Genomic DNA, 23,077 nt, shown 5'->3' on the forward strand with positions numbered 1-23,077 from the left:
CATCACTGCAACATAAATAATTTCATTTTGGGCTACTCAGAGCACAGAAAATGAATTGTCTTGACTGCAGAACTCACACAACTTTAACATGGTCAGAAATGCCTCATGGTTTTGGAGAGCCATGAGGAAGACCTCTTGGAAATGGAATTAAATTTCACCTCAGAGGTGGAGAGTGTTGAAAAGCCAGCAGGGATGGGCTGGGGAGCTCAGCACAGCTTGGGATTTTGTGGTTGGAATTTTGTGGTTGGAACTTTGTGCTGGTTGAGTTTTGTGCTGAAGTAACTGGGTTTGGAGTTTGGCTTTAGCAGCTTTGGTGCTGGAAGGAGCAAATTTTGAAACCTGCCCAGGTTTAGGAGCTGTATTTCCTTTTAGGAGTTGTGTTTTAGGAATTGTATTTACTTTTATGAGTTGTATTTGCTTTTAGGAATTATGTTCTAGGAGTTGTGTGTGGTTTAGGAGCTGTATTTCCTTCTAGGAGTTGTGTTTTAGGAATTGTATTTACTTTTAAGAGTTGTATTTGCTTTTGGGAATTAGGAATTGTGTTTTAGGAGTTGTGTGTGGTTTAGGAGCTGTATTTCCTTCTAGGAGTTGTGTTTTAGGAGCTGTAGTTTCTCTGCTGTGAGATGCAGCAGGATTTGTGTTGGGTCCAGCATGAGAGGAGAATGAGGGAATTTTCACAGTTCAAGAGGAAAAGTTCCACATTTGCATTGGGTAAATTAAAGGCAGCAAAGGAAAAGGCACAGGGTGCAGCAGATGGAAAGAAAGGGAAGGGAGGAAGAAGTGGAAGAGGTCATTAAGAGATTTTCTGGGTTTCTGGCCTTTTTCAAGAGGACAAATCATTCCATCCTTTGGCCTTCATGGTTTTTAGCACCCCACAAGGGCAGGTGAATTAAAGATCCACTGAGATGCCTGAAGGGATTCAGTGTGAGCTCAGCTGAGTTCAGCTCACAGCTCCTGGCAAGAAATTAATGTGTGTATTATTAATTTGTGCATTAATAAAGGACCTGCTGCAGGTTTTTAGCAGGGGCTCACCTGGGAGGGAGGTGGGGTCTCCCCTTTTCCTGCTCCTGCCTTCATTCTTACTCCTGGCTTCTCTGATCTCCCACCCCAGCTGAAACTGGGAATTTTTCCTATCAGGAATCCCTAAAATGTGATTTTTTTTTAATTTCTTTTACCTAAAGGTTGTGAAAGGCCTGACCTATTTATGGAGTCTGAAGATTTTACACAGAGGTGAGTAGCAGATGTTTTCTGTTTTCCCATGAAATTTTAACATCACTTTCTCCACAGACCAAGCAAACATCTGCTTTGAGTGCAGTGGGGTAATGCAGAATGGATCTCACTCATTAACCTTGCACACTTTCTTGTAAAACATTTTTATTGCTCTTTCATTGCCCTCCCTCCTCCCCTGAGAAGAAAAGGACTGAGGAGAGGAATGAGTTTTACAGAAGCTTAGGGTTGCAAACAGGTGCCCAGTGGAAAACATCAGCGTGGAAATGAGATGTTTGATGGTGGTGGAAACAGAAAATAGGCAATGAATTGTCTATGGTGCTTCAGAAATCTCAGGTGACAGCCACAAGTGTTGCTGGGGGCTCAGATCTGTAAAATCATGTCCCCTACCATGGTCAGGGACAGGGAAAGTCTTTAAACCTGCTTGGACATAAGTCAGTTTGGGGGCTTTGCTGTTTATTCTCTTTCCTGCAGCTAATTTGGGGTGGTTTTTTAAAACTTCTCATTTGTTCCTTGCTTTTTACTGTTAAATTTTACTGTTTAAAATGTGTCTGTTTGGAAAAATTAATTCAGATCCACCAGTACTTCAAAAACAATGTGGGAAATGCCGTTTAAAGAACAGAGAAGCCCATTCCCCCTCCACCAAACTTCCAAAAGAAGGAAAAAAAAAAAAAAAAGAAGAAACTCATTCAATTTTTAATGTTTCCAAGGAGTCTGGAGGCAGCTGCTCTGCTCCCTGGTGCTGCTGTGTATTCCCACATCTGTTCCCTCATCCTGGGAGCAGCAATCCAGGAAAGAGCATCTCAGTGGATCTTTAATTCACCTGCCCTTGTGGGGTGCTAAAAACCAGGAAGGCCAAAGGATGGAATGATTTGTCCTCTTGAAAAAGGCCAGAAACCCAGAAAATCTCTTAATGACCTCTTCCACTTCTTCCTCCCTTCCCTTTCTATCCATCTGCTGCACCCTGTGCCTGCTCCAGGTGACTCCTGCTCTTTTCATCCTGCCATTTTTGGGCTACAGAAAATGTGAATTTCTGTCTCTCCAAAGCAGGGACAGAGGGATGCAATGGCAGGCAGGTGATTATTTCTGCTGTCCTTCAGCTGTCTCCTGGTTTTGATGCTCAGAGGTAAAAGGAGGAATTTTGGCTCCCGATTTTCCTGCAGTGTCACCCAGGGCAGAGCAGGAGAGTCAGGAATTTCCAAGGAAGGGCTGAAGCAGGGAATTGGGAGAGGAGGAAACAAACAATGAGCGAGTCTTTTATTGCAGATCAGACATCTCAGCAAATATTCCAGCTTCACTTCAAAACAAAGCTCACAACTAATGAGGTGATAGCCGTGCATATTAATAAACCCGAGCTGGAGTCATCACACCCACATCAAACATAAACATAAGATTAACACCTCCACCACTTCCTTGGAAGATGTGAGAATGTCCCAATGATAAGTGTGCTCTTTTCCCCAGAGCATAAGAAGTAGAAATGGAAGGGTAATGAGAAATTAACTTAGATTTAAAACAGAATTAGCAATTAAACAAGTCTAATCATGTACAAAGTCAAAGTTTGTCTAAAGACAAACCAGAATCTGTTAAGTTCAAGAATAAGTATAGACCGTGTGCATTTTATCTGCTGTGTTTTGCTTTGTTCACACCTGCTTCTTAAAGGAATTGCAGGAAATCAATGTTACCCACTTGTGTTTAATTGTACTGAGCTGCATTGGTGACTTGGCTCTCTGAGTACTGGGGCTGTTTATATATATTACAGATATTTATTTATTTCGTGGTTTGGGCACCTCAGTTCCTGGGTAGGTTTTTAAATAGAAGTTCTGGAAGTGTTGCTGGTTTGAAAAGAGGGAGAATTGAGGATCTGGAGATGTGCTCTGTGGCAGGAGGAGGTCTGTGCATCTCACTGACCATCTCCTTTTCCCCCAGCACATCAGAAATCCAAGGATATTCCACTCCTCTTTGTTCTGGCTGGGAGGGACAGGCACTGGAGGAGCATTCCCATCTTCTTACCATTACTATTGTTATAATCATTATTAATAATAATAACGTTATTGCTGTTATTATTATGTCAAAACGCTGTAGATGGGATTTCCATTTGCTTTTCATAAGCCATGGAATCCTGGAAAGATTAAGGTTGGGAAAAAGCCTTTAAGATCATTAAATCCAAGCTTTTTGAAAGGCTTGAGGTGAGCAAGCCACACCTCTGGGCAGGCAGAATTTGACCAAAGCTTTTGTTAAAGGTAAAAACCCATCTGATTGTTTGCTGAGGATTTCAGCAGAGATGTCCAGAGCTGCATATTTGGATCTTTCCCCCTTTCCTGTTTTATCTCTGGGGGGTGTAATCAGCATTAGGGCCACCCAATGGAGCACAGACACAAACCCAGGGGTGTTTGGGGATTTGCCAGCCTGGGGTTGTGGAAGCTGTCCCTGCCCATGGCAGGGGGGACAGGATGAGCTCTAAGGTCCCCTCCCACCCCAGCCATCCCAGGATCCTGGGTTTCCATGCATTTATTTATGTCTGTATGTAAAGCTGAGCGCACATTCTGTGCTTCCTTGCGTGTGTTTATGCCTGTATGTAAAGCTTGCCCACTCATGGACCACTTAAGGCTTATTTAAAAAAAAACTTAATCCTGGCCTCTGCCAAACCACGCTGCTGCCTTCCTTGAACCCGGCCTGTTGCTGTTTGCTGTTTTTAAAAGCCAGCAGAAGTCAAGAGACAGCTTTTAAAGCATCTCAGGGCTTTGTTTTTTTCCTTTTTTTCCCCCTCACACAATCATGAATCTGTTTGCTTTTCAATGCCACCAAGGAGTGAAATGTTTGGTGTTCAAAAAGCTGAACCTCTGAGGGTTCTATTACTGTTGAGTAAGAGCTTGGAGGTCCTGTTTGTTTGCAGAGAGGTGAAACTACTCAGGCAGCTCCATCACCAGGAGAACTTGTTCATCCTCTATAATGATGCTTCATAGAAATCATTTGTATTAAGCAAGCCCTGGTAATGGGAGCATAATGACCCCTTTTGGCTCTTGTTTAAATTCTTTCACTTCTCAACACTAATATTAATCACAAGCAGATGGTGCAGAACATTATTTATGCACACTTGTTTCCCAAACCCAAAAAATATTTAACCCATTAGCTGAAGTGGGTGATGAGAGCAGGAGGCTGATTTGCTGATGAGCAAATGTCTCCCTGCTCCCAGCAGCAGATATTTTGGTGCAGGGCTCTCACTTCCTTTCCTTTTTGAGGAAATGAGCACAGCCATTGAAAAGCACAGCAGATATTTGAGTGAATTCCCTGATTTCGTGGTGTTTGGTCCTGCTGGAAGGACAGCTTGGGTTGGCTCCTGCTGTGTTTGTGTGACTGCCCCTTGCTCTGCAGGGTCCCCAGCCTCCCCTCCCCATCCTTGAGGGGCCAATTTCCCAGTGCTTTCTTCCTTTTAGGATTTTCTCGTGTTTTCAGCTTTGTCTGTGGGGGCATTTCAGGATCCTTTTTGTTACAGCTGGAAGCAGAACTGGTCAGAATCGGTTTTCCCCTAGAAGTTGGGAGCAGCTGGACATCCTGGGATTGATACCAGCATTCCCTGTGTGCTCCTGGGGCTGGGCTCCTTCCACCCCCAGCCAAGCCCAGCTCCATCTTTTTGGGAAGAAGGTGAAACAGGATTGTTCTGCACCTTGTTCAGGATTCAGGAGAGAGCCTCTGGCGTGCTCAGCACGTCTGCTTGGATTTAGCAAAGTCACTCAGCTCCAGAGGAGGCAAAACTCCATCAAAAGTGCAGCACGTGGGTGGAATTCCTAAAGATGGAGATCAGCAAACACAAACTGAGCCTCTGCATGCCCAGGACTGGGGTTTCTGGGGGGAAAATTACAGGATTTGCAGGAATTACAGTGCCAGCAGCGTTGATACCTCACTTCCAAAGTACTGATCCACCTGGGGTCTGTAGGAACTATTGGGTGCTCCCATTTTTAATCTGGATTTTTAGCTCAAATAGAGGCGAGCTTTAATCAGCTTCTTAATTGAGGTTCTGCGTTTCTACATCGCAGAGACAAATTAAGGCAGCTCCTGTGGTACCAGCAAACAGCTGCTAAAGCAAGGCAAACCTAATGATAAACAAAATTAGGTTCTTTTCTAGTTGGGTTTCATCCATCTGCCCCCAACCAGTGCTCACTTTGAGGGGAGGCACTGATTCAAGCTGCTGCCTTTAATCCATTTTGACAGAAGAAGGCAGTGATTAGGCAGAGCCAGGCTCTCATCTTCCCATGTTTGAGCCAGGCTGTAACGTGCACGTTCTGCTCCCCCACTGGCATCCCTGGAACTGCAAAGATGCTCAGTGTTTCCTGCACTAGAGCCAGGCTGGGTGTTGAGTTTGTTCCCAGTTGATTTTATTTTGCAGCAGTGCATCAGCTTCCCGTGGCAGCGGGAGCAGTCAGCATCAGGATGTTTGCACTGATACTCTGGTTTTGGAATGGACGTTGATGGTTTATTTATGGAATTCCATCCTGTTTTTTCAGGCTGATTTTGCAGTTTGGTAAAATCCCTGTGAGTTCAGGATTAATCCCTGTCCAAATGCAGTAATTCCATCTATCCCTATGTAATTCCACCCTTTTTTCAGGCTGATTTTCCAGTTTGTCAAAATCCCTGTGAGTTGTTTTCCTATCCATCAGTGCACTTGGTTCCAGATTGGTGTCACCTGCAGGTTTAATAATGTGGATTTTTAGTATTGTATAAAGTCATCTGTGTAAATATCTGTGTAAATACCATCTCATATCTGTGTGGAGATACGATGTATTTTCTATATTTTTTATATATCTGGAATTTTATCTGTGCTGCTGACTTACAAACCACTGCATTTGAAATAGATATTTGTAATATTTCCTATCAAAAGCCACTATGCCAGTGCTCCCTGGATATTTGGGGTTGTCCTGTGCAAGGCCAGGAGCTGGATTTGGATGTGGCTCCCTTCCAATGGAGGATATTCTGTATAACTGCTGTGTTTATGATCCAGGAGAATGTGGATAATGCAGATTTTCCCCCAAACAGATGTGAAGCCCTCCAACATGCTGGTGAACACCCGGGGCCAGGTGAAGCTCTGTGACTTTGGGGTCAGCACCCAGGTAAATCCCCCCCCTTTGCATCTCCCCCCATTCCCCTCCTGGTGTCCAAATCACCTGGCAGCCCCACAGCAATCCCCTCTCTGCTGGGACAGCCCTTTTCATTTTTAATCTCTGGGCGACTTTTCCTCCATCTGAATATGATTGTTCATTGTTTAATGACAGTAAAAACTGCTGATATTGTAATTACTACTTACGAATAGCAAACTTCATTGAAATGCAGCTTTGATCTGGGAGCCTTTTGCCCAGACAAAAGGGAGGGCAGAGCAAGAGACGTGTCTGGGGAGCCCAACTGGCCCACAATAAAAATTAATATTGGGAGCAACAATAGTGGTGGGCTTTGACAATGTGCAGCACAAATTTTAATTAATTTCCATTTTGGGCCTCCCTGGAGGACTTCTCTGCTAGTGACCCATGAGCTCGCTGTGCTGTTGATTTGAATTTCAGCACCTTTTCCTCTCAGCCAAACACGAGGCCCAAAGAGAAGGTCAGCCTTGTATTATGGGCTGGCAGGCTCTGTTGTCCCTCCAGTGTTTAAGGGATGAATTGGGGCTTTATTCACATCTGACTGAAAAATGAGTGTGCTCAATCCTGCTTCCTCCTAATTCACTTTTTATATCAGACTGGTTTGGGGTACTAAAACGAGCAGTATCCTGTTTAACACAATTGTTTAAGGTTATCTGCCATAAACTGTAATGCAGTGCTTGCTTAAATTGGAATCCTCATTCCCCAACCCAGGCGAGATTTAATCATTTTTAACGCCTTGGCGGATAAATCCCTTCCCTTTTTTACATAATTTTTAGTTGATTTATAGGGATGATGATTGTAGGTTAAATGAGGAATAATTGCCCATTTTATTTCCACATTATCTTTATATTGTTCTAACAGCCTGTTTTGTCTGATAGCTGGTGAATTCCATAGCCAAGACGTATGTTGGAACAAATGCTTACATGGCGGTAAGTGGAGTGATGCAGGAATAACATTTCCGTGGAATTATTTGTCCTCACTCTTGCTCTGCTCAGTGCAGGAGATATCCTGAATCAATCCTCACATCTCCATCTCTTCCCATCCCCTGGCTCCATTCCGTGGGACAACTCTACTTCTTCTTGCTGAGAGGGAGGAGGAATAGTGGAAAAGTGGCTTTTTTAAATATATTTTCTGTTGGTTTTGCTCCTTGTGACAACTGGGAACAAAGAGAAGCCAGTTGGACGTTGAAAAAAAACCACAGTTTTTCACTCACAGCTTGTGGCTCTCTGCAGATCACTGACAGCCCCAAACCATCCAGGTTTTGGGAGTGCTGGAATTTAGGGAAGCATTGTGCAGAGGTTGGTGGGCATTCCTAAAACACCCCATGGAAATTTGAACCTAAAAACATTGGGATTAATAACATCAGGGCATTAAAATGCAAGTTTTTTAGCTCAAGAAAGCCATCAGTACTTCCACTTCTCGGTACAAATTTTGGTCAGTCTTTGTTAACACAAGACCACTTTTGTCCTGTTCCTGTACATTAAAGCCCCTAAATTCCCTTTTTTTTTTTTTTAGATTTTTTCAGCACATTGCTAAGGATGCATCATTTGGAGCAGGGTTTGGGTTCAGAGCTGCCAAGTGCCAGCCTGAGCAAATCAGAGTGGATTTTCTGCACAAATTGTTCTGCAGAAAATTTCTCAGTACAAATCAGAGCGGATTTTCCATCAGATCCATTGGATCCTTTTCAGTTCCCCATTGCAGATGTGAAAACTCCACAGCCTCAGTTTTTAAAGCACTTTCTGAACTCTTATTTTGGCCAATAAAATCCTTTGAGCAAACTGCTCCTGATATTGCTGAGAAAAGAAGTGCTCTGCTGGTTTAAAATAAAAATATAAACAGCACAAAGTGGTTGGTGCTCGTGTTTTTCAAACCTCAGGGAAGGGGAGGGAGAAATCCATGACCTTTAATCGCTTTCAGGTATTTTTTTCTGATTTTCTTGTCAGGGTTCCCATTTATTTGCTAAGTGCTTTTCCACTTGAGCTCATTGTGTGGCTTCTGAAAGGCTCAAGTCACCATCCTAGAAAGACTTGGGCTGTCCTGTGTCATCAGAACGCTCAGAAACAGCAGAAAATAAATACTTCAGAATAGCAGAAAAATGGGGGTTTTTAAGTAAAAAACAGAGATAAAAAAAGAGCTGGAACACAGAGATCCAGACAAAGAAACAGCTTCAAATTAATCAACTTTTCCAGCTCAGCTGTTGCTTCCAACTGGTCTTAAGCAGGGCTGAGAATTAAATTGTATTATGCTTTTAGTGCCCAAACCAAGATTACAGTTCTCTTTCCCAGGTGTGCATTAAATAAATTGCTTTTTTTGCCTTTCTGGATGGATGTGATGCCTCCATCTCTTGATTGTGAAACAGAAGTTTAAGCTCAAAATGTGCTCGATCTGATTTTCTGTGTTAACATCACTTTGCTTCTTGATTGAGTCATTTGTTTGTCATCAAATTTCCAGGCAAGCCCTCAAAAACATAATGAAGGTCACAAGCTTTGCTTCACCCACTTGGCAGGCTGGCAGTGAATTTGAAACTCTTGAAAAAATTGAGGTTTTCTTTGTAAAAAAGAAAAGGCTTTTTGATTTTCTGGGGGTTTTTTTGAAAACAAAAAAGGCTTTTTGATTGAGAAATTAAAATTTCCAACCAAAACACATTTTCTTAAAATAATTTCATCAGCATTTTATATAGGAAAAAATTGGATTAAAAAATCAGTTCTAGAAATTTTAAAGAGAAAATACCTTGGGCTGTGTATTTAGAGTGATCCATGTGTTGCAACCTTGATGCATCTGTTATTCCTATTTTCCTCTTCTTTTCTGTACTTTTAAATCCATCTTTTGTTTAAAAAGCTGATTTCTTGGCCCTTAGCTTTTGTGAACCCACAGTTCCTCACTGGAACTTGCTGTTTAGAGCTTGAGCTTTAAGAATAAACAATTTAATATTGCATAATATGAATTATAAATCTCATTTGGTGGCTTGGGAAGGGTATAAAACAATGGGGTGGATGTTGGCACCTTGCTTGGGCCAGGTTAGCACATCCCATATCACGTTATAAAATTACTCTTGGCTGCACATCTGCACCTTTGTGAGGATATTTGTTAGTATAAAAATATGTCTCTATAAAAATACGTCAGTATAAAAATTTATCAGCTCAAAAAAATCCCACGATGCTGTTGCAAACATTTCTAAATGTGCTGACCCAGGTTAATTATACTCAATGAATTCAAAAACAATAAAATAAGATTTCGGGGTCACTCACAAGTGAGATTTGGTCAATTTGGTGAAATTGTGGGGATTTTTTTGGTGGGGGGGATTTTGGAAGGTTGTTTTTAGCAGGAGTATGGGCAGCAGTGTGGTTTTTATTTAACATTCACGCTGCGATAAAAGCTCCTGACCTGGGAGTAGCAGCGCAGGGTAAACATCCAAAAACACATTGGAGTGGCACTAATTTGGGAGTTTGTTTTCTAACAAAGGTCTCTGGATTATTAAAGAGTGAAAATCCTTTGTAGGTGGCTGGCCCAGACAGGTGCATTAACAGCACAGTGGGGAGAGGAGTCTCAGGGAGCCTTTTATTGTTGCATTTCATGCTGTACTTGACCTTGGAAATGCTTAAATTGTAGCTTTCAAGTAAAAACCAGCAGATATTTTTTACAGCACTCCATTTCATGAAGCATTAAACCTGCTATTAATAGTTTGGAGCAGGGGCTTTTTTTCTTCTTTTCTTTTTTTTTTTTCCCCTACAGGTCAAAAAGCCCAAAATTAAGAAGTATATAAAATGAAGTTGCCACCATGTGGTGATTCTTTTGGCTTCAGTAATTTGGCTTTTTAACTGTGGTTATTCCTCAACCTCTTGACTCCACGCCGGGAATTTTTTCCTTGTTGTGGTGCCTGGATTTTGGGGAGGGAAGTGGAAAACTGGATTCTCTCAGCTTGACCTTGTGCTTTGCTCACGTCCATGGGCCCTTGGATTAAACAACCACAACACAAATCCAAGGCCAGCCTTGCAAGGACCCAGAATTTCCTGAAGAATTCCTGAATTTCCCCGGATTTGCTCCCTGCCAGGGAAGCTTTGGAGCATCTTGGTGGTTTTTTTGGTGTCTCCACTTCCCACGGGGCAGCTCCAATCTCTGCTCTGGGGTCGGTGACAGAGCCTGGGGAAGGGCTGGAGCTGGGCCAGGGCAGCTTTAATTGGATTTTAGAGAAGTTTCCTCCCCCAGAGGGTGTTGGGGCACAGCCCAGGCTCCCCAGGGAACGGGGAGTGTTTGGCCAACGCTCCCAGGGTGGGATTTTGGGATGCCTGTGCAGGGCCAGGAGCTGGAATTTGATCCCTCCCAACTCAGAACATTCCAGGATCCTGTGATTTTTCCCGTGCCTTGCCCTGGAGCAGCTTTGGAGCAGGATCCCTGGGTGCCTGCAAGGCTCAAGAGCTGTTCCTCTGCTTTTCTCCACAGCCTGAGAGGATTTCAGGAGAGCAGTACGGGATTCACTCGGATGTGTGGAGCCTGGGCATTTCCTTCATGGAGGTATGCAGAGAGCTCTCACATAAACTCTTACATCAAAAATAGCCTCACAATATTTCAATTTAACCTTGGTTTATTCTTTGAGTTCCCTGTATATTCACGTGCTTTTACCTGTTGCTAATTTGGGCTGTATTTAGAATGGGTTTGTTCATTTGAGGTCTTAAATAAAACTCCATGTTGGGGTAGGAGGTAGGGCCTGGTGTGCTGAGGCTTTTCCCTCCTTTTTCCCTCCTTTTTCCCTCCTTTTTCCCTCCTTTTTCCCTCCTTTTTCCCTCCTTTTTCCCTCCTTTTTCCCTCCTTTTTCCCTCCTTTTTCCCTCCTTTTTCCCTCCTTTTTCCCTCCTTTTTCCCTCCTTTTTCCCTCCTTTTTCCCTCCTTTTTCCCTCCTTTTTCCCTCCTTTTTCCCTCCTTTTTTTGTTTTCTTTTTCTTTCCCTTCTCTTTCCCTTCTCTTTCCTTTCTCTTTCCCTTCTCTTTCCCTTCTCTTTCCCTTCTCTTTCCCTTCTCTTTCCCTTCTCTTTCCCTTCTCTTTCCCTTCTCTTTCCCTTCTCTTTCCCTTCTCTTTCCCTTCTCTTTCCCTTCTCTTTCCCTTCTCTTTCCCTTCTCTTTCCCTTCTCTTTCCCTTCTCTTTCCCTTCTTTTTCCCTTCTCTTTCCCTTCTCTTTCCCCTCTCTTTCCCCTCTCTTTCAGGTGAAGCTGGGCATACCTTTAAGCGAAACTGTAACCAATATTTTTAGCACAAGGTGAAGTTGAGCAGTCTCAGTGCTGGCCCTCTGCATCTTGGCACATTTCACGTTTTGCAGCCCCAAACTGAGCCATTTTTACATTCTCACACAACAAATTCTTGCCAAACCCCTTTTAACCAAAATGTAGACGGTGAGTGCTGGGTCAGTGCTTGCAGGTGGGGTGGATCAGTGTCACTGGAGCCAGCCCTGAGTGGCAGGGTGACACAGTTTGATGTGTCCCAGGGGGAGCAATGGAGGGAGGGCCCTTCATTTGTTTCACTGCACGTTTGAATGGTTTGTGGTGCTGGAGAGCCCTCCCTCAGGACTTTGGGAGAGATACAGACCAATTTCATGCACTCTGTAAATAACTCCAGCCAAAAAAGGGCTGAGGTTGTACTCCAGGAAGGTGGTGTGGGTGATAAAAAGAGTGGTGTAAACACAGGACTTGATAAATAAAGCGTTTCCCAGTTCCTTTGCTGATTTAAAAGCTGTGCCCCAGCAGCTCAGTGATCACCACAAGATGTTTGGAGTTTATTTTAGGGTTGTTAGTGGCTAACTTGGCTGCTCATCAATTCCACGAGCAGGCTGAATTTTATTGGTAAAACTCCTTTCGTTTGCATTCCCTCCTCTGGTTTTACACCTTGCCAGCTCTCCTCTCCCTCCCTTCCCAGGGGTTTCTCCTGAGCCAGATGTGCAGGATCCAGTTTGGGTCTGGGTGCTTTGTTAATTGGTTTGTCAGCTGCTCCTCCGAGATCTCTCCCACCAGCAGCAGCAGCAGCTTGATTGAAGTGCTCTGAGTGATGTTAAATGATGAAAACAAGGACAGTGCCTTAGAAAAATGCCTCCAGAAAGGTGAAGAAGGTGCTCCAGGAGCCACACAAGGTCACTGTCATTAAAGTAACACCCTATTGACGTGGGGATTGGGAGTGGAGGCACTCTTGTTGCTGTTAAAACGGGGAAGTTTTGCTGGTGTTTGCTGCAGGATTTAAAATCATCTGCACTCAGTGAAGCTGTGCTCCAGCCCCGCACCTGGGTGTTAGCAGCACGTTGATTTTAAAGAAATACCAGGTGGGATGGAGGCAGCAAGGGCTGTGCTGGCAGGTGAGGATGTAAAATTGTCAGTAAATCTTCTCATTTTCTCTAATGCTCTCCTGAGCCCTTAAAAGCTCTGGAATTTCTTTGCTGCAAAGCTGCGTGTGATGAGAGGTGGGAGTGTTATTTGGGAGGTTGAGGAAACTGCCCCAAAAAAGCTGGGAGGAGAGAGGGAAGAGTCTGGGATGGGAGTCCTGGCTAAGCTTTGAGAAATGGGGAGTGTTTGTGTTCCCTTTGAGGCAAGAGGGGTCTGAGGGTGCTCAGTCATCCCCTCAGAAATAAAAAAATAAATTAAAAATTAAATTAAAATATAATGAAACTAGAGATGCAGCTATATCATCATCATTATTATAGATTATTACTATAATCATTATTATTATCATTATTATAATCTTTTTTGTTACTTTGTTTTCTTTGAGTTTCTTTCTTCCTTCAGGATTTTTCTGAAGGGAATGGAATTTAATCCCTAACCCAGAAAAACTGTTTAGAAGTGTTCCACCACAAATAGTTTGTGTGTTTCCATGAGGTTTCCCCGTGTTTTATTTAAGTGCTCTTGGCTTGACAAAGCAAGTTCAATTTAAACCCGTGCCACTGCTGTCACTACACTGACCACTGTGTCAGCATTTTCATTTCTAAAAGCTGTTTTTCAGGGTTTATAACTCAGCCATAAAACACATCCAGGCTGGGCTGGGGCTGGCTGAGCCCTGGAACCCATTCCCTCTCTCCAAGAGCCATGTCCTGCACGGGAGGAGAAATTAAATTGCCCAATATTTCTTGTTAGTCTCCAATATGACTCTGGTCCTAGCTGTAATCCACAGGTGAACTTTAAAACATCCAAGGGAGGATAAAATCCATCTGCCTGGGGTTTAATAGCAGCAGCAAGGCTGGTTGGATGGGTCTGGAGCAGCCTGGGATGGTGGAAGGTTCCCTGCCCTTGGGAAATGAACTTCAAGGTCCTTCCCAAGCTCCTGGGATTCTGTGATATTTATCATTTTATCTCCAGATAGAGTTGGTGTTACATTTAAATTCAGGAAGTGAAAGCAATTTGCTAATGCCCAAAACCAAGTAAATTTTGGAGGTAGAAGCTCCTGGGCTTGGCTTTTTGCTCCTCCTTCTGTATCACTTCCTGTCTCTGCTTCCCACTGCCCTCTGTGTTCTAGGTCTCCTTTGAAAATTGGAGAGAAAATTCTCTGTTGTCTCCCCCAGAGAAAAGGAATTTGTGCATCAGTTTTAATAATAGCTCTTATATATTAGTTCTTTAATATCAGTTCTTAAAACTCCCAGACTGAGGATTTTTTAAGTGTTTGGTGACCAGAGTTCTCAGTAGCTGTGTATTTGCAGGAGCTTTCAAGGGTTCTTAGCAATCTCTCAAGAAGCCATCGGGCGTTTTCAGTGGTTGTGTGCATTCCCAGACACAGGAAAATCAGGAATAATCCAACAAATGTGCCTTCCTTGGTACTTCAGGCACAGCTGAGCACTGCCAGAGTGCTGAGCTCAGACCCTTCATCCCACTCGGGCTGGGGGCACAGAGGGAGCTGCAGAAGAGCTCACTCAGCCCACAGAGAGGAGGAGGAAGGGGCGGGAAGAGGATGCTCCAAGGAAAGCAGCTGTGCTTGGAGATGGTTCTCTAAAAGCTCTTCAGTGTTGAGGAGGTTTGGCTGCATAAAACTGGAGTCAAGACTCTGTCAAGGAGGGGGAGGTTTCAGATCTCCTCCTGAGCAGCCTGAGATGTGGGATCAGTTACATCTCAGCAGCTTGGCAGTGAGAGTGGCTCCAGGTCAGGACTGTGAGCCCGCCTGAGGGAGGCTCTGCAGGATTTCACTGCTCTGGGGGTGCTCTCTGATCGGGTCACCCCTCACCTGAGCCAGGCTGCAGCTGTGGTGCTCAGGGACAGGGTCTGGTGGTGGCAATAGCTGCACTTGGTGCTCTTCAAGGTCTTCTCCAGCTTAAAGGATTCTGTGATTGGAGGTGGCGAAGGAAGAATCTGAACCCCAGATCTTGGTGGTACAGCCTGATTTTTGTAGTGGTCTGGAAGAAACAGCCTCGAGGTGGAGAAAGGTAACACCTTCCCTTTAGGATGAAGGAAAACAAGGATGTAAAAAAAGCTTTTTGTTGTTGATGTTGCTTCAAGGAGCCTCACCTGGTTGCTGTCAGGTTTTAGGGACCCTGGTGCTGTGATGTTGGGGACTTCATGACAACTCCTCATGCTCAGCCAGGCACAAGGAGCCGTCATGTGCCCAGCCCTCTCAGCACCCGAATCCTCCTTATTGAGGAATATTTATGGAGTCTCAGCCATTCCACGTGGAACGATGCACTTCACAAACTCCTTCTCGGGAAAAAAAGCTGCCCTGTATTTTGATTATTTCACTCCCTGGAGCTGTTTGGGGTGATTTCTCCAAGCAGAACCCGTTCCCTGTGATTCCTCTCCCACCTCCATCACGCACCGGAGTGGGGACAGACCATGTCCAGCCTGCTGCTGGTGGGACTGGGAGTGGAGGGAGCAGTGCCTGAGGGTTGGGCCATGAATTAATAATTGCTGTGTGCTGGGGGAGGCCCCTCACACGAGCTGCAGCCGGGGAAGTTGCCTGGCAGAGCGCTATCAATCACTCAGTGACCAGAACTTCCAGTAATTAGTGTATTTTATGGGCCTGTGCTTCAGTGACTCGGAAGCACATATGCTCCACTCCCAGCTAAACTTAGCCAGAGTAATATTCCAGGATGATTTATCCGCCTGCTGCTCTGGGATGTAACCCTATATTAGGTGAAGATTGTGAACTAAGCTGCAATAAAGTGGAAGTTTAGGTACAGTTTGCACGGGTTGAGACCTCGATGGATCATTGTTGCTCAGCAATTGCTCCTAGGCCGCTGTGGGCAGGGAAATAAATAATCCAGTTCTCCACCCAGGCTGAGGGGTGAGGGGACAATTAAGGCATGGCATCAGCTCTGGGTGTTTGGAATTTGGGTTTTATATGTGAGGTTATTTAATGTATAGAACGGAATATGTTATATATGTTTTTATGTGTAAGTGAGGCCCTGGCTCAGAAGCTGTGGCTGCCCCTGGATGCCTGGAATGTCCCAGGCCAGGTTGGACAGGGCTTGGAGCAGCCTGGGATGGCAGAAGATGTCCCTGCCCATGGTAGGATGGACTAGAGGATCCTTAGAAGGTCCCTTCCCACCAAATCGTTCCAGGATTCTATCACTCTATGTATTGTTTCCTGTTCTTACTCTGTAGTTGCTTCTACTTTTGAAGAGTCAAAAAATGAGGCCTTTTGCCATGATTTAGTGGCCTGTCCTGGCAGATGAGCCCTCGCTCCAGCAGAGCTGGAGGAGAGCAGAAGCTGAGCTGCGTTTCCACCAGCACAGCCACATTTAACCCATTTCTCCCTTTTTGTACCGAATTTAAACCCAGCAGACAGCCAAGCAGGAAGCCTCTCTGCTCGAGCAGGGAATCAAATTAACCCTCCTGGAGCACTTGCGGAGATTTTGCTCCTGACAATTTCCCTGGAAAGCCCTGGCCCACCTTTGTCCCTTCGGAGAAGGCGCTGCCATTCCCGGTGTCACCTTTGAAGATGCAGCAGTAAAAGGCTGCTAATATCCAGGATTTGTGGCCAGGCAGAAATGTGCAATTTAACCCTGATTGTCTGCAGCCTTGAGCTGGCAGTGCATTTGCTGTAGTTCATATTTAAAAGAAATCAAAGTGAAACTAATTATCTTTAATTAAGGCGAATTAAGCTTTGATTTTTAATTTTTTTTTTTTTTTTTTTTTTACTCCGAGACGGAGCTGGAACTCATCTGCTCAAGCCAAGGAATGTCCCAAAGGTTATTAGGGCATTTTTCTGGTGGTGGTAATAACCTTCCCCCCTCCCAGCCCTGGCCACCAACAACAAATCTGTCACTTCATCCGTCTGCGCCGCCGCTCCTGCCCCTCCGCAGGGGTCGCAGATTCCACAAGTTATCAGCTAATGGCCTTATACATTAAAAATTGAAGCTTTCCTCACTCCCAGGCCTTGCAAGGCTTTGTTCTTAAGCCCCAGACACTTTGGAGTGCAGCTGCAAACTATAGGCAGAAGATTAAATTAATTTGTAACTCTTTTTTTTTCTCTCTTTTTTTTTTTTTTTTTTTTTTTTTTTTTTTTTTTTTTTTTTGTCGGGGCCCTGCATTACTAAATCCTGCACATTTAATTGAAACCCTACTTCAAGATGCTTTGTGTTTCTGTTCCTCTTTGTTGTCAGTTTAACCTCAGAAGCACTTTAACTCTGCTAAATTGCTGTTATATCCTTTTGGTTTTTTTTTTTTAAAAAAACCCTCTGCAATACGAGGACAGCAGAATTGATATTAGGAGGAGAAGAAAAATCTTGGAGTAGTTTTTTGAGGTATTTAATATTTATTAGGGTCCGTACCCTGCAGAGGTTCAGGTGATTTGAAGCCCATCTATCTAGGAATGTATAAATTGGTCTTGGAATGGAATTTCACCTGGGGAATTTTGTGTTATCCAGTAGTTAAGTCTGCTTTTGAAAGTTTGAGCGCGGCGGAGTGGCGGCTGCTTTTTCCAGAAAATGAGGGTTTAACTGCAGTGCACAATCTAAATGCAAAATCCTGGGATGGAAATTTAATTGTGTAAAATGTGCACGAGGTAATTAAGAACAAATTTTAGAACATTTCAGACTATAAAGTCCTCCTTCAGCTCCATCACTGGCGATATTGCCAGCGCTTATTTTCAATTTGCAGTTATGCTGAGAAACATGGAATGTGCCTAAATTAAGAATAAAAGCATCCCCTGCTCTCCAGTGTAACTGTAAATTAAAAAACAACTTGCACAACATCGACAATAATCTAAGTGGGAAACTTTATTGCTTGAGTGTCCTAAAAATATGTTTTGAACTTCCTTCCCTCAGCCACTTTCCAAGCAGGATCCAGACAGAGCTGCTGCTGTAATTTTATTCACAATGTGCAGCAGGCAAGGAAGAAGTGAGCTGGAGGAAGTGATGTGTAAGGGGGGGATTTCTGATTTCCCTTTTCAGTTCTACAGTGGCAAATTGCATTATTTCAACAAGTGATTTGAATTTTGGGTTCGTTTATCTGTACCTTAAGAGTATTCAAGAGCAGGTTTTAGTTGCTTTCTAGCCCTGCTTCTGGTGCTCAGTCCAGAGGTTCTTCCTGAATCAACACATAATCATTTGAAATTTTGATTTTTTTTTTAATTAAAAATTTTCGATAGTTTGGTAGAAGTCAGTACACACACGCCCACTGCACCTCTGTTATTCCGTAATCTGGGGTTATTTCTCAGTTTATCCAGTGCTGGTTTGAAATCTGCTGGTGCATCCCACCCACGCATCCCCTGGCCAGGCCTTGGGGGAGGCTCTTTCTCAGGACACAACCTCCCTGAGCTGCTTTAATTGCTCTCCTGAGCCACCTCTGTGTTTGAAAAAGTAACTGTTCTAAAAACACACACCCACACCCCAAAAAACTCCTCCATGGAGCTGCTCCGGGGTGAAATGGGCTGAGAAAGTGTTTTCCTGGCATAATTGTTGGTGATTGATCCCCCTCTCGTTTCTGTTTCCACGCCATTCTGCCACTGCAGGTCACTGGGCTTCTGAGAATGAAGGTTTTTACAGTTCTTGTGTTGGAAAAGAGCACAAGATCATCAAATCCAACCATTGGGAAGGGATCCATGGGGAAATGGGAATCAGCTCCCTGAATTTCAGGCATTCCCTTCCCTCCTCAATGTCCAGACTAAAAACACTGATCAGTTCCCAAAGGTACCTAATTTAAATTGGAATATTGTATTTTTGTTAAAGTACCCTAAAAGAGTTGCAGGTTCTGGAGTTTCATCCTTTAAATGCAGAGAAGTTTTGGACAGCGTGTTAATTTGGTGGGTTTTGGTTTTTCCATCCTGCACTGGGCTTGTTCCATGTGTTCCTGTGACTTCCTTGAGACAAATGATAGTTTGAAAATCCTTGTGGTGAATCTCTCATCTGTTTGTTGTTTGGTTTGTTGTTTTTTTTTTTTTAATCTTACTTTAACTATGACACTTTTTATAAATCTATATCTGCACCCAGAGGTCACTGGTTGGCTGAACTTAAACCGTTTTACTTAGTAAATTTAATTAAGAAAATACAGTGCAACTCATAAGCAAATGAGTTTTTCCTAGTTTTAAACCAAACCACCCTCTCGAGTGCTGATTGCCTCGCTCGACCCCTGGTGATACAGAAACAGGCAAAATTAAAAAGGACATTAAAGCTTCATTAAATCTGAAACACATTTAGTACAGTGACATATCTGCAGGCTATTTCGGGGAAGATTACAGACTCTTTGCTAAGTTTCTTAATTTATAATACCTTGACAATGTTGCAGGGAGGAATTCTGAGCAGATGGATGCAGTGGTGGTGCAGGGGATGCAGAAGTGGCACAGGAGCTGGCCCTGTGTGTTTCAGCTCTCAGCTTCTCTGAGAAATGTTTCCTTTTAACACCCTCCAAAGAACTTGTTGCTGATGCATTTTGGGGTCCTTCAGTGCTCCTTTATTCACTCTGTATTTGTGTCTGGTTCTTTTCCCCATTTTTTCTGCTGCCTTGGAGCCCCTGCTGAGCCTGGGGTGGTCAGTGGGAATGGAAATGCTTTGTTTGGAGTCATCTTTGAGGCAGGGATTGTTTTTTTAAATAACATGTGCAGAAAGATGCTCTGTGCACAGAACCATCATTATCTGCTTGTTCTGTCTGGAGTGTTTCACTGTTCTTCATTGAAAAATCAGAACTTACTCTGCTTCCATTCATGGAAAACTGTTGGACATTGATGGGTTTATTTCTAGACTGTCCCAACGGCACAGCTCTTCAGGATCTCAGATTTCTGCTTGGGGCAGGAGTATGGGGCTCCCAAAAGAGGAGAAGGTGGTAAAGGATGGGTTTTAGTAGCCCCACAACAGAAAATGAAGGGTCTTTGTTGAACTCTGTACCAGCATTTTTCAGGGCCTACCATGAGAGTGACCCAAGTGACTTTGCTGAGATGGGAATGATCAGGGAATTCAAAATGCTTTGGGGTGAAAGGGACCTTCAAGATCATCTGGGCAGGGACACCTCCCACTGTCCCAGGCTGCTCCAAGCCCTGTCCAGCCTGACCTTGGACATTCCAGGGATCCAGGGGCAGCCACAGCTGCTCTGGGCACCCTGTGCCAGGGCCTGCCCACCCTTACAGCCAGGAATTCCTTCCAATATCCCATCTAAATCTCCACTTTCCCACTCTGAAGCCATTCCCTGTGTCCTGTCCCTGCCTCCCTTGTCCCCAGTCCCTCTCCAGCTCTCCTGGAGCCCCTTCAGGCCCTGAGCTCTCCGTGGATCCTTCCCTTCTCCAGGGGAACATTCCCAGCTCTCCCAGCCTGGCTCTGGCCCTGCAGCAGCTCCGGGGCCTCCTCTGGACAAGAGTTTTGAAGTCTCAATATTGTGAAAGCTTCATTTAGCAGTAACCCCCCCCAGGAAATTGTTTCATCTGTCTCACCCAGAGGCTCTGGGCTCCTCTCTGGGTTGGTGATGTCTCCCCCCAACAGGAATTTGCTGTTTTTGCTGAGGCTCCCAGGCCAAAGGCTGAGCTCTCCTGGGGCTGGAGAGTGGAAGAACCTGCCTAGTACAAAGAATTTCTCTTGGAATGTTTGTTAGTTATGGCTAGTAGAATATTTTAAGACAACATCCATAAAAATGTTGATTTTGGGACTACTCTGTAATGCCTGAATTAACTCATTAAGCAGCAGGGGCAGCAAATGGAGTTGATATCCTGGAAAAGTGGATCTGGAGGAAGGATGAGGTTCCTCCTGGGGTGCTGTGGTCTCTCCCCACATCCCACTCAGGTTTGTCACCAACAGGGACACCAAGCTCAGCTCTGTAACCCAGATTTTACCCTGAGCCAGTTAAGGGAGGACTTTGGGAGTAGAGAGCTGCCTGCTCATCACAGATAATTATCAGCAAAGGGCAGTGCCTTGGCCTCCCTGCTGAGGCTGAACTGGTTTCATTTCCACTCCTGGGGAACCTGGGCATCCTTGTGAGGGAGACACAAGGGCTGGAGAAACCCAGAAATCCTGGGGAAAATGAGGGGTGAGGGTTGTGAGGGACCCATTCTAAATACAGCTCTTTGTGTCTGCAGAATCCCCTTTTTGCCATTTTCTCTGTTTCTGCCATTATGAGAACTTTTCTCTCTTGAAGGAAACGTGCCTGAATTTGGGCATCAAAGGCTGGCACTGAGGGAAATCCCCAGAAAAATGAGGGGTGATGCTTGTGAGGGACCCATTCTGAATACAGCTCTTTGTGCCTGCAGAATCCCTTTTTTGCCATTTCCATTTCTGCCATCGTGAGAGTTCAGACTTTTCTCTCCAGAAGGAAATGTGCCTGAATTTGGCACCAAAGGGCAGCACTGAGGGAAATAAAAGGGCTGGAGAAACCCAGAAATCCTGAGGGGTGATGCTTGTGAGGGACCCATTCTGAATACAGCTCTTTGTGCCTGCAGAATCCCTTTTTTGCCATTTCCATTTCTACCATTGTGAGAGTTGAGAATTTTTCTCTCCAGAAGGAAATGTGCCTGAATTTGGGCATCAAAGGCTGGCACTGAGAGAAATCCCCAGAAAAACGAGGGGTGATGGTTGTGAAGGGCCCATTCTAAATACAGCTCTTTGTGCCTGCAGAATCCCTTTTTTGCCATTTCTCCAATTCCTACCATCGTGAGAGTTGAGTACTTTTCTCACTTGAAGGAAATGTGCCCTCCATGCAAATCTCTATAACTAGACAAATATTATTTCCTTTCCCAGCTTGCTCTTGGGAGGTTTCCATATCCTCAGGTAAGATTGTTCATTACTGCTGTTTGCCACTGTGACATTCATTCCTATGTATGAAGGTGCAGAGAGCAATTGTGAACATTTGAGCCACATACAAATAAATCTGTCCTGTTAAATTGAAAAGTGGGAGCTGGAAGGAGTCATTTAGAAGTCTCTATTGATTTTTTTTTTCTCTTTTGCCCCCCTCTTTTTCTCTTCTCCAAACTCTGTTTCCTTTCCCTGGAGACAATGAAAATTATGATGATGTTAATCTTGTTAATTTTGTTGGGAGATTAAAAAATAATCCAGTCTTTACAACATTTTTTTTTGAAGCAGGAAGGTGCATCTGCTCCTTTCCTTATAATTTAATTTTTGATTCCAATTTTGAATGATGGTATGATGGTGTAAAATCTCCTCAAAAATCGAATGTGAATGGAATACTTAAGGGAGCTTCAGATTCTTCCTTTGAAGAGGACCTAATATTAGTATTTGATGTAAATACTGGTATTTTCTAAGTTTCCACCTGGAGCTGCTGGGACAACTCTTTCCATCTCTGGTGGCAGTGGTTGGGTGGATGCTGAGCTCTGCATCACCACGGAATATTTCACTTTTTACATTTAAAAACCCTACGAAGCTCTGAACAAAACAAATCCAGAACTGGCTTTGGCGATTACTTGAAATTCTCATCTCGAGATGGATGTTAGAATTCACAGGAACAAACTGTTCAGCAGTTCCTCCAATTATTCTTTCCGGGGAGAGGGGGGAAAAAAGTGAAGTGTCCAGGGACAAAAATGAATTATTTGAATGTGGTTCTTTATGTTTTCATATGTTTTATGAAGACTGTTCTCTGCATCTTGGTCTCTACAGCTCGCAGTGCCTGGAGGCATGTCTGATTTAAAGGTGGTGTTGGTCTGTGCTCTTTAAGCATCTATTAACTTGCTATTATTATGCAAATAACTGTTGTAATACACATACTAATTTATGCATGGTTAGATTATGCAGATGCCTCACAAACATGGTTATTGAATAATAGGCTGGGACTCATTCCCTCTCCCATTTTTAGAAGCTGTTTTAAGCAAATTCTCCTGACACTTTTACAGACTTGGGAAGGTTTCGCCTGGGTGGAAATATTCTGATTTTTCACTTTTTTTTTTTTTTTTGTTTCTTCTGCAAAATGTTCACTGGCACCATTAAGAGAATAGACTTGGAATATTTCATCTGGATTTTAAATGTGTTTTTGGAGGGGAGGCTTGGAAAACAAACTTGTGTTGAAGAGCCCTCCATGCATGGGGAGCTCTCTGAGGGTCTCCATGGTCGTGTTTAGGTGTTTTATGACCTAAAATCCAAAGTGGCGAGGGGACAATTCAAAATAAACCTGATTTGAGTGTCAGAGCACGGGGAAAGGAGGTTGGAACGGGCACATTCCATGTGGTTCCAGGCAAAAATGTCTCCCTGAACTGGGAGCAAACCATGATTGCCAAGTTTAAAGATGCTTTTTGCTGTTCTAATTAAAAAGCAGATCGGGTTTGTGAAAGAATATTTGGCAAGGCAGTAGTCCATGAAATTGTATATATTTTTTAATGCAAAACAGTCGAGGAGGTGAAAC

At 43.9% G+C, this 23,077-nt stretch overlaps 1 protein-coding gene across 2 annotated transcripts in view; it reads left to right on the forward strand.

Moving 5' to 3' along the window:
• MAP2K5 (mitogen-activated protein kinase kinase 5) overlaps window positions 1-23,077 on the forward strand; it is a 120,135-nt gene that overhangs the window by 54,095 nt on the left and 42,963 nt on the right. For both annotated transcript variants that reach the window (XM_066558594.1, XM_066558595.1), the window contains exons 13-17: window positions 1,182-1,230; window positions 6,259-6,332; window positions 7,235-7,285; window positions 10,797-10,868; window positions 21,466-21,495. In XM_066558594.1, the coding sequence (XP_066414691.1) occupies window positions 1,182-1,230; window positions 6,259-6,332; window positions 7,235-7,285; window positions 10,797-10,868; window positions 21,466-21,495 (276 nt within the window). The remainder of the gene's footprint in view (window positions 1-1,181; window positions 1,231-6,258; window positions 6,333-7,234; window positions 7,286-10,796; window positions 10,869-21,465; window positions 21,496-23,077) is intronic.

The sequence above is a fragment of the Molothrus aeneus genome, chromosome 13, assembly GCF_037042795.1.
Source record: "Molothrus aeneus isolate 106 chromosome 13, BPBGC_Maene_1.0, whole genome shotgun sequence".
NCBI lineage: Eukaryota > Metazoa > Chordata > Aves > Passeriformes > Icteridae > Molothrus > Molothrus aeneus.